The 13,641-nt window shown below is 39.4% G+C and overlaps 1 protein-coding gene and 1 long non-coding RNA gene across 6 annotated transcripts in view; one reads left to right on the top strand and one right to left on the bottom strand.

Annotated features, from left to right (window-relative positions):
* The window catches only part of LOC309843112, a 1,054,942-nt gene that overhangs the window by 380,717 nt on the left and 660,584 nt on the right, over window positions 1-13,641 (bottom strand). The window lies entirely within an intron of this gene.
* Window positions 1-13,641, top strand: part of AGBL4 (AGBL carboxypeptidase 4) — a 1,624,959-nt gene that overhangs the window by 1,298,849 nt on the left and 312,469 nt on the right. For all 3 annotated transcript variants that reach the window (XM_082688347.1, XM_082688346.1, XM_082688345.1), the window contains exon 6: window positions 5,534-5,573. In XM_082688347.1, the coding sequence (XP_082544473.1) occupies window positions 5,534-5,573 (40 nt within the window). The remainder of the gene's footprint in view (window positions 1-5,533; window positions 5,574-13,641) is intronic.

Here is a 13,641-nt window from a genome sequence, read left to right as displayed (position 1 = left end):
TTAAAAATTACTTCATTTATTAGATATAAATAAGATCTCATTAAACTAAACACAAACAAGAAAGATTACAAGAAAGTACATCAAAATGCTAACTGGGTTTCTCTTTCAGTGGTGGGATTTCATTAATTTTTACTTTCTCAGTTTTCTGGAAATTTGGAAAATTATAAAAAATAAGCATGTGTTGTTTTCATAATTACAAAATTTTTAAAGATGGATTCTTGAACTTGAGACAACAGTCGTTTTCATTGAGAATAATTTAACCCATGAAATATCCAAAATTCCTAGGTAAGCTTTCTAATGGACCCACCTTTCAGTATTTCCCCACCTTGGGGCAGTTATCTGGAACCAGAGGTGCAGTGACATTGCCTTAACAAGACAGCTTCCACTGGATGCATGGGGGAATAAGGATAACTCGTGGAGCGAGTGTGCAGGCCAACAGCTCCTTGAGCGTGCACTCCAGATACTCTGCCATCCCTGGCGGGCACTAAATTCAGAAATTGTTCCCGTTGACCTTGGAACCCCCAACACCCATGGTCTTTATCCAGTCATGACTCAGCATTTACACATGGTGATTAAGCACAGAAATGGGTTTCTTCTGAAAGTCTGTAAGGAAACACTTTTACCAAGGAAAGCTGAATTCAGGGCTCATACACAGCTAAGAATCTATAGATCAACTCCTAAGAGACCTGGGTCTGGCTTAGTCACACTCCTCCAGGAGTCCCTAGAATACCATACAGGTGCAATAGGACACATTTCTGTCTGTAGAGGCCTGGAATTTCTTCACCTGAGAAGGAACATTCTCCCCTCACACCCCTCAAATCATACACACACACACACACACACACAGACACACACACACACAGGCACACACTACTGCTACCACACATGTGATAGTCTTGCCTTCCTGAGACAGTAGCTTATGGTCAACTAGTGGTTCAGCTGGTCAGCTCTTAACCAGCAGGTCCTGTCAACCTACCAAAACTGCTGCCCAGCTAGCCAACCTCATCTCCTCCAGCTAACATTGCATGTTCTACCATCCAAGCAGTTAGATCCTATATCTTCTCCAGATGAAAGACCCTTAATCGTTCTCAGTTGGTAACCAATTATAATTTGGTAACTCTTTATGTCCAGCATGGCCCCCTCCATGTATAACAGATTATACATTATGTACACACATCATGCACCTTAATTTTAAAAATGCCATACAGTTTTCATTGACAATCCCAAGTGATGATACTAGGCAGACTCTTTCATAATGAAAAATTTATCTTTCATTCTATTTTTTTTATTTTTGAAGAACTTTGAGAGAATTATTTGGACATTCTAGTTTCTTAGGTAAAACTCGTTGCATGGTGATTCTTGAAGGTATCCTTCAAGAATTTTTCTTTTTCTTTTTTCATTCTTATTCGCACATACAACAGGCAGATTTTGCAGTCCTATCTTAAGAGCCACAGGTTAAACAATAGCACCGGTAAAACGCCGGCGAGAGAAATATCTTCAGAGAAAGGGAGTCAAATGCAACCAGGTATTGTGCTTATGGGCTCCCTCTTCTGGTGTGAAGTGTTCCCGTGAATCCCTGTAGGCAGAACACTGGGGGCTCAAAGGACAGTCAGAATGTAGAAGGGGCCAAATTTTCAGCTCTCCTTTGACATTGCAATTTTCAGTGCATGTGTGTCTTCCTCACTAGTTGGAGAGTATCATAAGCGCCTGGAAGATGTATTATTCAGTACACCACTAGGTGGTGCACACATATGTGTGTGAACCATAGGTTAAATGGGCTTGTCACTAGGTTAGATTTAATTCATCACCACAGGAGCGGTACAAACAGTAGGAGCTGCTGGAGTCCAGTAGAGACAGTGATTCTATGTGTGGGCTAAGAGAAGGAAGGGCTCCCACAGGAGGTGGATAGCCAGTGCTGGCTGTGGAGATGATAGGAACAAAATCGTATAGGTGAGAAAGCCTAAAGACGTGGCAGAGGGAAAGTCCTATAGAGGAAGTGGCATGGTTGCTTTCAATGCTGATGAATTCCTATTTAAGAGTAGCAGAGGGAATGACAGAATAGTTGAATCATTTGAACCAGATGACATCAAACATTCTTTCCAGACCTTTGTGCTGGAACTGGAGATAGAGAGATGAAATGACAGCCTTATCCTCAAGTAAGGACCTCATGAGGGAAACAGAAGAAACAGACAGTTGAAACAATGTGATACAAAAGGTTGGCTTTACAAGATGCATTAGAAGAACAAGTGTGGACTGTTCTGTTCAAAGGACAGATGGAGGTTAGGTTTGAAAGTTGACATGCAGAGAAAATGTCATGGATGTCTGGAGCAGTGAGGGGAGACCTCCAAGAAGACAGAAGGACATGAAAAATTAGGCAGAGAGAATAGCATAAGCAAAGTCATTGGGGGTGGGGTGGTAAAAGGATAATGTGGATTCTAGGAATGCTTCATTGAATTTAGCAAATGCTTACAGAGGGCTACTATATGCCATGGACTGAATAATACATCTTCCAGGCGCTTATGATACTCTCCAACTAGTGAGGAAGACACACATGCACTGAAAATTGCAATGTCAAAGGAGAGCTGAAAATTTGGCCCCTTCTACATTCTGACTGTCCTTTGAGCCCCCAGTGTTCTGCCTACAGGGATTCACGGGAACACTTCACACCAGAAGAGGGAGCCCATAAGCACAATACCTGGTTGCATTTGACTCCCTTTCTCTGAAGATATTTCTCTCGCCGGCGTTTTACCGGTGCGAAGTTTGAGGCCAGAGATATGCAGTAAGTTATCCAAACTCCACAGAGAAGCCAAGAAAAAAGCCCACATCTGTCTGCCTCCTGTCACGTTTTCTTCTCTTTTTTCTCCACTGGAGCCTGGACACAGAGTCACCATTTAGAGATAGGTCTTAATTAGGAAATAGACTCTTCTCAGATAAATAAACTTCTTTCACCAACCACAGTCATCACAAAGTCAAGCTTATGGGAAAACAGAGGGACATATTGTATTCTTTCCTCATGCATGAGAGAAGTGCTGAGCCACACAGGTTGGCCTTGGCAAAGGCAGCTTGAGCCAATTGTGCTACTGGCCTGGTTCTGTGTTTGAGAGGGAAGACGGTCTGGCTCCAGCAGTCCTTCTAGCCCATGTGTGTGGGTGTGTGTTTCTTTTCAGAGCAAGGATGTGTGTTTACAGTGTAGGTCAGTGACATCTTGGAGTTGCATTGTTTGCTTGAAAATGTCAACTGGAATGAGTTAGAAGCTGGCAGGAAAACAGTGATGTTGATTGAGAAGTCCATGAGGTAATAGAGATCTGCTTTTAGTTTCATGAGAAGTCAGTGAAGTAAGAGGTCGAGATATCTTAAAGAGTTTTTGATAGGGACAGATCAAAGTTAAATAGAGGAGGAAGGAGGGTAAGAAGATTTGAGACCAGGTCTTATGAAGAAAGGACATAGGAACTGGGCATCTTTAGCCTGGAGAGAAGACACAGATCTGCAGATGTCCCAACCCTTGTGATGGGCTGAGGCAGCTAGAAACAGTGACGATGTCATAAGGAAGCCACATTTAATCCTGTATAAAGGACAGCTAACAAACTATCAAGAAGTAGTGAGTTCTCCATCAAGAAAAGGGGAGAAACAAGCAGTTCATACAACTGGTAGGGCCATTGTAGAGGGGATCCTGTTCTCATAGCAGATCAAATTCAATGACTTTTGAGTTCCAAGTATTCACGATTCTTTTTTTTTCTTTAAGATTTATTTATTCAAAAGAGAGGAAGAGTGTGCACAAGTGCAGGGAGGCGCAGAGGGAGAAAGAGAGAATCTTAAACAGACTCCTGCTGAGCATGAAGCCCAATGAGTGGCTCCATCCCAGGACCCTGAGATCATGACCTGAGCTGAAATCAAGAGTCAACCCCTGAAGTGCCTGAGTCACCCAGGCACCCCCAAGTATCCACAATTCTACGGAAAAGGAAAAAATAGCTCATAGACCAAAGGCCACATGGACTATAGTAATAACAACAGCATCAATACTGTGTCTTTTTATTGAGCACCTATAAAGCTTCAGGCATCATCATAATTATTTAGGTGTATTGTATTTTGGGCTTTTAAGCCAGCATCAGAACTGACTGGATTCTAATACTGGCCCTGCCATTTAATGAAGATGTTCTCTTGAGCAGATAATTTTCCTCTCTGAACCTCATGCAATACCGACCCTGCAGGACTGCCAAAAGTATGAAAAGAAATAACACATCAAAGCACCTGGTACTGTGCCTGGTCTATATTTCTTGCTCAAAAAATGTCACTGCCGGGACGGTGGCTCAGTGGGTTAAGCCGCTGCCTTCGACTCAGGTCATGATCTCAGGGTCCTGGGATCAAGTCCCGCATCGGGCTCTCTGCTCAGCAGGGAGCCTACTTCCCCCCCCCCCTGCCTGCCTCTCTGCCTACTTGTGATCTCTCTCTGTCAAATAAACAAATAAAAAAAAATGTTACTGCCTTCCCATTTCTGCTTAAGCAAAATTTCAGGAAGCTGTTCTCCATTCTTAGAGAGAGGCAAGATAGTGCAGGAAATACTGATAAGGTGAAATATGGCAAAGGATCCATTAGAAGAAATACCAGATAATCAGAAGCTCCTACAATATGTAGCCTAGAACAGTGGTTCTCAAAGTGGAGTTTGTTGAACCTCTTTTTGAGAAAAAAAAAAAAAAAAAAAAAAAAAAACGGATTTCCAGAGCCATTTATAGAAATCCAAGTGTAGAAAAGAGAGAGAACTCATCTGGGGCTTAAGAAATCCTAACTTAAGTTTGTAGGAGAGTTGCTCACTGCCCCACCCCCAGCCTCTATATACTCTTCTCCACCCTCAGGTTCCCATGACATCCAAGTCAGGACAGAGGCTCCCTAAAGGTAGGCTCTGATGTGGGGCAAGCCTGCTGAGATACTGATCTCCTCAGTCCTTGGGTTAGCCAAGGGCAGTTGCCTCCAAATCCAAGCAGCCTAATCCATATGGCCCAATGTACCAGACAGATATTTGCTGTGATTGTTATATGGTACAAAGAGATGAGGATTCAATTAGACAAAAATAATGGTTTGATCATCAGTAATTAAAGTTGTCATAGTGTTGCTGAGCAAATTTAAAAAATAAACCAGCCCAGGAATATCTTGGTTAGAAGGGAATATATGGAGAGTGACGGTGACATAAGGACCCAAAGCGAAGGATTGCCAGGATACAAGACACTGAACCAGTATGGCCAGTGTGAACAAAGATTATCTGGTACAGAAGAATGAGCCAATGGCCTTTCTCTAAGTATAGTATAGGTTTGCCTGGAAGACCTCTAAAGCCTCTCACTTCTGACCATCCAAGGATAAACAGAAAGGCCATCCATTTTCTTCGTCTCTAGGGTTCAATGCCTCTGTGCAGAGTTTTGAGTGAGCACCCCATTCTCCACCATATACAATGCTCTATGTGTCTGCATGTCTATCCTGAGCTGCTAAGCACAGTTTGGCTCTGGCTCAATTCCGTGATCTCACAGTATGTTTTCTTTTGCAGCAACAGCGGCAGCTTGACCTCCTGACAATAACCAGCCCCGGTGAGTAGGTGCAGCCATTCTGCTTTGGCTTTTCCCTTATTTCCTAGAGCGATGCCTGGTGGCCTAAACAAACACAATTCCTGCCCTCCTCCTTTGACTCCCTGGATGAACAGCAGAATTCTCGGTGCCATGAGTAATGCTTCTCCCTCCATCCTCTGCCCCTTGGGCAGTTGTTTTTTGGTTTTGGTTTGGTTTTTTTTGTTTTTGTTTTTTTTGTTTTTTCCCCTCCTCCCTCCCAGCTTTGATCTGCCTCCGCTTGACACTGCAGATGCAGAGTCTCTGATGTTGTTCCATATTCCGGGACCAAGTTCTCCCAAGATCATTCAATAGACTCGAGTGTCAAGGAATTGTCCTGGTCTTATGAGAAAGAAGTTTTGAAATCATGGGAACAGGGAAACTGCCTGGCAGGGGGCATGGAATGGAGGAAGGATGGCTCATAAGGAGGGACTTGTCTGAGAAAGTGATCAGGTTTGGTCTTCCGTGCTCAGGATTAGAATAACTCTTGTCTCTCCCTTTAGGGGAAAGTCAAGTTCCCCAACAAAGCTGTGGCCATGAGATTAAAAGGTCCTTTCTTCCCCCTAAGCAGGGCATCTGCCTAAAGAGTGGTTGAGTAGTTTAATCCTGCCTAAGAGGTATTTTATTTTGGTTTGGGAACTTGAGGCAAAACTGACCAAGGTTATTCTCTTTTGGGATCCAAGAGGATGATGATGCCAGCAGGGTTAGTGAGCATTCAAGAATGGGTGTGGTGGGTCCTATTCATCTGTTCAAAATATTTAACAGCCCTGGTGACCCCCTGCTGAGCGAAGCATTAACACTTTGGCTACTGGACTCTGGGGAGATGGGATCCTGGGGGAGGGGCAAGTGTGACAGAGTGGTCGCATGGCAGGGTTGTGGGCTCTAGGAGTGGCTAATTACTGATAAATATGGAGGCCATTTCGATATGCTGGCAACCAGTGTGGCTGTACCCTGTTATCTCTGTCTTTTACCAAGCTTGCCATGCTGTATCTGGGTGCCAGGTGGCTCACTTACAAAGAGATTGAAGAATTGCCCTGTTCAGGCACTATGTTAGCACAAACACTAGTTTATCTGGTCTCAGTCACTGAGGTGTAAGATAGTGACTACAAATGTGAGTTGGATCTACCCAGTTCAGGTGACCCTACTATCCTTCTACCTTGTGGAGATTTTTGAACTTGGGACTTTAGAAGAACAGAGATGAAATAGTTTGAAAAATGTTTCATCTGTTCTATAGATGAGCTATGTTTAATATATATATATGATAAACATATGTAGAAATTCCAAATCATGGACTAACATAACTAGAGTGTTCCACTCCTGTGACCTACCAGTCCCTCCCCACTAAGGTGTTGGTGAAGGATTATCTTTGTCCCGTCTCGTTTGATTTCTGTTCTTTATAATTATGTACTATTCTACTCCACACATGGTAACCCAAATTGCCTGCTTCCACATTTTAGTCTAATGGTCACATGGTCATACCCTGGTATGACACTGATGTATGAATTGGAGGGGATTCTCGATATGTCTTCAGACCCCGTTTACTGCAGTTCTTTTGTACTAGCTCTTTCTGTTCCTAATTGCTGCTGCATAAATTCAAGCAGAAAAATTGTGATTCTAAGTGTACTCCTTTTGAAGAGCTGTGGAACTGCAAAATGCTAAGCACTGCCAGAATTTGGAATGGTTTATAATTTTGCCTACTTTTGGATGGAAAAAAAAATACCTCCTGGGTCAAAGCTTCCCAAAAGGTGTGTTGTGAGTGGTGCACTGTTGTACTTCAAGTAGGCTACCTTTGTGTGGTATCATGAGATACACACTTGTGAGATATTAATCCATTTACCTCTCAGGGATACAGGTAGGACCTGGACAGCTGGAGCTCCCAGAATGGTAGCCTCACTCCAGTTGCCAGACAAATATTCACTTGTGCCATGTATTACCATGGGCCGTGTATTACCATTTGTACCATCTATGCTGGAGAGTCTTCTATTTAAAAAAATTTATAAATCTAATTGAGACTTTTCTACACTCCTACCTGATTGCAACTTTCTCCCTTCACCCTATAAGTAACCACTATAATTAATTCAGTATTTTTTCCATATCTATATATACCCCCCCAAAAAATAGGTGTAACTGGTATTCTTTTAAAAATTCCTTTAATACTCTGGTTTCTCTTCAGATTGCATAAATCTTTCACCTTTTCATAAAAATTCCTTTAAATAATGTCACACTGTAAATGACATTCCATGACTTTCCCCCTAATCATTATTATAGTGTAGAGTTTAATTCAGGTAGATTCATGTAGCTCTGGTTTATTCATTTTAACTGCTATATAGTATTTCGCATATGATTATATCACTATATCTCCACCTTATTCATCATAATTTAGGCTATTTCCAGGTTTTTTTTTATAGATTTTATAATTGCCAACGATGCTACTAGGAGGATTTTGTGCCTGTCTGCTTGTGTATAAGGGCATATAGTAAGAGGAATTATTGATTATGTGCGTCTTCAAATTTACTATGTAATGCCAGTTATTTTCTAAGTAGTTGAACAAATATATACTTCCAGCAGCAAAGTATAAGAGTTTCTACTTCCTTGAATCCCCAGTACTTGGAATTGTCAGACTTACAAAGTTTTACCTGTCATCATGATAAATGTGAAATGATATCCCATTGCTTTTATAATAATTTCCCTGATTGCTGATGGGGTTGAGTATCTTTTCATATGCTTATTGACCACTTTGGTTTCTTCTTTGGTGAATTGACTTTTCATATCCTTTTTCCATTTTCAATTGGGTTATCATTTCTTTTTATGGACTTACAGTTCTTTATTAGTCTGAATATCAATACTTTGTCACTTATATGCATTGCAAATATCTTTTTCCAGACTGCGGCTTGTGTGGGTGTTTTTTTTTTTTTTTTTTTTTTTAGTTAATAATGTACTTCTACATGGAAGATTTTAAAAATTTTATTGGGGTTAAATTAATCAATCTCTTGCTTTATGAGCTTTGCTTTTGTGACTTTTTAAAGAAATCTTTCCCTACCTGGATATCATATTCTTCTGTACTTATTTATAAGAATTGTCAAATTATGTGTCATATTTGGGTCTTTATCTCATTTAGTACTGATCTTTGTGTATAATATGACTTAGGGATTTAATTCTTTTGTTTACATATGGATAACCCCTTGTCTCAGCAAACTACAACAACTAGTACCGCCTTTCTCCCACTTATCGGCAATTACGTGTCTGTCATATAACAATTTTTCTATACACAGAATCGGTTTCTGAACTTTCTGTATTATTCCATTGGTCTACCACACTTATTCTGCATTAACTCCATACTGTCTTATTTATAATAAATCTTAATTTTTTAAAAAGATTTTTTTATTTGACAAAAAGAGACACAGCAAGAGAGGGAACACATGCAGGAGGAATGGGAGAGGGAGAATCTGTCTTCCCTCCGTGAAGGGAACCCCATGTGGAGTTGGATCCCAGGACCCTGGGATCATGACCTGAGCCAAAGGCAGATGCTTAATGACTGAGCCACACAGGCAAGCAATAAATCTTAATTTTAATATTATCTTTATAATTATAGGGAGATATCCTTCTACATTTCCCTTTTGTGGTAATCTTTTGGAAACAGTATCATCTCTTTATTTTTCAAAATAATATCTAAAAATCCATATATTGTAACAGGTGAATTTATTCTATATATATTTATTATAATTACTGGTATACTTGAATAAATACCTACCACCATATTTGTCCTTTCTATCATTCACTTTCTTTGGTTTTTTTTCCTCTTGTCCTGCCTTTTTTTAGTATTAAATTTTGTATATTAGCTGCCTTCCCCCAACTCATCTACAGATTTGGATGCTTTTGATTTTATTTCTAACCTAAATGGGTTACCCTTTGGATATACATTTCATGATGTATTTTCTTACAAAATCTATAGCCTTTGACACAATTAGCCTTCATAAAAAGTAGAGTAAAAGATGGACTAGTTGAGGCACCTGGCTGGTTCAGTCAGTAGAACATGTGACTCTTGATGTTGGGGTCATGAGTTCAAGCCCCACGTTGTGGGTAGAGATTACTCAAATAAATAAATAAACTCTTAAAAAAAGAGAGAGAGAGATAGACTAGTTGTTGTATGGTGCTGAGAAAATGGGTTATCTATATATAAATATGTTTTAACCACCTATTGAACACTGCCCTGTCACCACCTAATTATTATTACTTAGACTTCTAAGTTAAACTTAAAAGTGAAAAACAATGAATTAGTAGTAGCACTGAGCTAATTACTTTTCCTACACAATTTATGATGTTTTGTGTTCTCCTGCTTATTATATCCCAAGATTTCCTGTGTTACCTTAAAGTGAATCCTTTAATAACTATTTTAGTGAGAGTCCATAGCAATCCTCTTAATCTATGTATGTCCTTATTCTGACTTTCTCTGGATTAATAGTTTGGCTAGGTATAAATTTTAGTTTAAGGAAGACTTTCCTTTGTACTTCGAAGATTTTTAAAATTGTTTTCTGACATACATAGTTGCTGATGAGAAGTCTCCCATTATTTGTTTTTTAAAGAGTTATTTATTTATTTATTTATTTATTTATTTATTTGACAGACAGAGATCACAAGTAGGCAGAGATAGAGAGAGAGAGTAGATAGAGAGAGAGAGAGGAGGAAGCAGGCTCCCCGCTGAGCAGAGAGCCCGGTGCTGGGCTCCATCTCAGGACCCTGGGATCATGACTGGAGGATCCTGGGGTCATGACCTGAGGATGCAAGGATCATGACCTGAACAGAAAGCAGAGGCTTTAACCCACTGAGCCACCCAGGTGCACCCTATTATTTCTTTTTGATAACATATATTTTCAATAGGTTTTGAGATTATTTTTTTTTTATCTTAACGTTCTGTTTTGGTGGGGTTTTTTTCCACTTTGACATATGTAGGTATGAATTTGTTTCTATTTACCCTGCTTGGTACTCTGAATATATTTCTACCCGAGAATCTTTCTTTAATTCTGGGAAATTATTGGCAAATTTTCTCTTCAAATATTGCTTTCCCTTATTCTTTGGACTCTCTTCTTCGAGAACTTATATTACATGACTGTTAGATTCTCTGAGGCCTTCCATGGATGTTAACTGATTTCTCATAATTTTTTGTAATTTTTGTCTTAGTGTACTGATTCTGAGGTCCCTACAAGTAACTTGCATTTATACATTCACTTTTCAACCATGTCTAGTCTAGACTTTTTTCCCTGTCTTTTTTCAATATTTCAATGACTATATATTTTTAATTTCCAAGATTTCTAATTTTGTTCATATCCACCTGTTCTTGTTTTATTTCTGCCTATTCTGTTTCATAATTTCTTATTCTGTTTTAATGCCTTCATTTGTTTCTCTGAACATCCTCAATATGCTTATTTTAAAACCTCTGACTGTTCTATAAAATAAGTTTCATCTGGAGAGAATTCAAGTTATAATTTTTAATTTTGTTTAGTATCATTTTTAGCATTTAATTTCTTCATGCATTTTGAAATTTTAAATTGTAAGATCACTTTGAAGAGGAAGCTTTCTGGTTTTCTCTTTCTTCATTCCCAATACCTACCCCCCACCAAAAAAATCCCTGCTGTGCTCACATCTCCCTGTATGATAGTTTTGTTCTAACGCAACCCACATCTTCAGTATTGGACCTGGTAAATAGTGGGGGTACATTGAACCCAGTGACAAAATGTTAGCAGAATAGTTTGGCATTGCTTCTGTTTTCTATGTCTATATTCCTCACCTATCTAGACCTACAATGCATAGGAGCTATCTGCCAGAAAGTTTTGCAGCAGCCACTTTTTCTGCCCAGGCTCCTTTCAAGACATGAAAGCCCCACCCTAGGACTCTGAGCAGAAGATCTTGTTTCTGATCCTCTTGTTCCAGAGTACTTTTAGTCTCTGTTATCTCATAGGAAGCAAACTTCAGCTGCTATTTCCTGCTTCTGTGTTCAGATCTCATCAAGCAAGTAGCCTTGGGAAAACTTACCTTTCACATTTCTGTACATTTCAACTTTGTGGCGATATCCCTCTGAGAGCAGAGCCCAAATATATATTTTCATTTCTTTGTTCATATGTCATCCGCTATTACTATTGGATGGGAATGAACAGACTTATTGAAACATGAATTTGTTTAGCCATTTGACCCAAAATCCATCTATAGTTTCTTCTTTACTTTTTAGAAAGTTTATTCTATAATCTCTTCAGTAAAAGGGAGACAGTATGAAGAAACATTTTTCTCCTATCCAAGTAAAACCCCTAACTATCAGACTGAGAAGAGAGATTGTTGTTTTTGCACATGTATATACAAGTATATACATAAATTTAAAAAACAAAACTCAGATGATACCATGTAAACTGTTTCATTTGAATGTAGTGTGAACATTTCTCAATGTTATTAAATATTCTCTAAGAGGAAATTTCATATAGTTGAAAAATATTCTTCTGTAACTCTACTGTCATATATAAAATTGTACCCAATTATTTAATTATAAATAACACTTCCGTTAACATTCTTATATAAAGACCTTTGTATGCATGTCTAATTATTTCCTTAGGAAAAATATCTAGAATGTGTGGCACCTAGAATGAGAATTACTGAGGAAAGTTGTACTTAGTTTACTAGTCATGACATTACACTGAAGTAACAATGACATCAAAATTGCAGAAGCTTCAAAAACAAAGTCTTATTTCTCACTTTTGGTACATGTGCCTCATGGATTGGAGTCAGCTATGCTTTACATCCTCTTTACTCTAGCACCCAAACCAAGCATTCTCTGTTTGGAACATAGCTGGGTGTTTTAGTTGGGGTTCCTAAGAAGAAGACCTTGAGACAAAGATTTCAGTGCAAGACATTTATTTGGGAGATAATCCCAGAGACCTTGAAAGGAAAGCCAGGATGCAATACAGGAAAAGAAGAAAGATTAAGTAAGCTACCACTAAAGGCAACTGGGACATAATCAAACTGGGGAACCCTGGAGGTCTATGTGGAAAATAAGCCTCAGAGGTGTTCCTCCAAAAGACACAGTGAGAGTGAGAATGTGTGTGTTAATTCCCTTACACTTCCAATCTGCTCAGAGTATGGACATAGCAGAGTCCAGTGGCCAAAGAAAGCTTTCAGGATAGAGTTGCAGGTGTTGGCAATTGGAAATTATTCAACAAGTGCACAAAGAAGTGCCAGGAGATTATGTGAGGCACAGCACCTGCCATTTGGATCACCATGCCAGAGGGAGAAGGGAGAGATGGTGAGCCATGTACTTTCTCTTAAAAAAAAATTTGGGAAGGGTCACTTCTTCCCCCATTTCCTTAGTCAAAGCAAGTCATATGACCACTAACAAGTTCAACAGGGTGGAAAAGTAGACTCTTCCCATAGGGAAAGGGACTGCAGTGAGGGAAACTAGAATAATTGGCAATGATTCCTTTTTTTTTTTTTAGATTTATTTATTTATTTATTTGACAGAGAGAGAGAGAGAGAGAGATCACAAGTAGGCAGAGAGAGAAGGGAAGGGAAGCAGGCTCCCTGCTGAGCAGAAAGCCCGATGCGGAACTAGATCCCAGGACCCTGAGATCATGACCCGAGCCGAAGGCAGCGGCCCAACCCACTGAGCCACCCAGGTGCCCCGGCAATGATTCCTTAATCATACTTCCAGAAAGATTTTCACATTCCCATCATCAAGTTAAAAGTGCTGGTCATACCTTTTAAAAAAAATAATGTTTTTATTGAGATATAATTCACATACCATCAAATCTACCTTTTTAAATGCATCATTTAGTGGTTTTCAGTATGTTCACAGAGTTATATAACCATCATGACTAATTCAAGAAGATTATCAAAGATTATTAAAGAAACTCTGTTAATAGTCACTCCCTATTTCTGCCTTCCCCCATGCTCTGGAAATCACTAATCTACTTTCTGTCTTTCTGAATTTGCCTATTCTGGACATTTTATATAAATGTAATTGTACAATACATGGCCTTTCTTGACAGGATTATTCCACTTAGCATATTTTCAG

Source organism: Mustela nivalis, assembly GCF_964662115.1.
Source record: "Mustela nivalis genome assembly, chromosome: 10".
NCBI classification, from domain to species: Eukaryota; Metazoa; Chordata; class Mammalia; order Carnivora; family Mustelidae; genus Mustela; species Mustela nivalis.
Note: the sequence above shows the minus strand (reverse complement) of the source record. Positions and strands in the feature narration are given on the sequence as shown.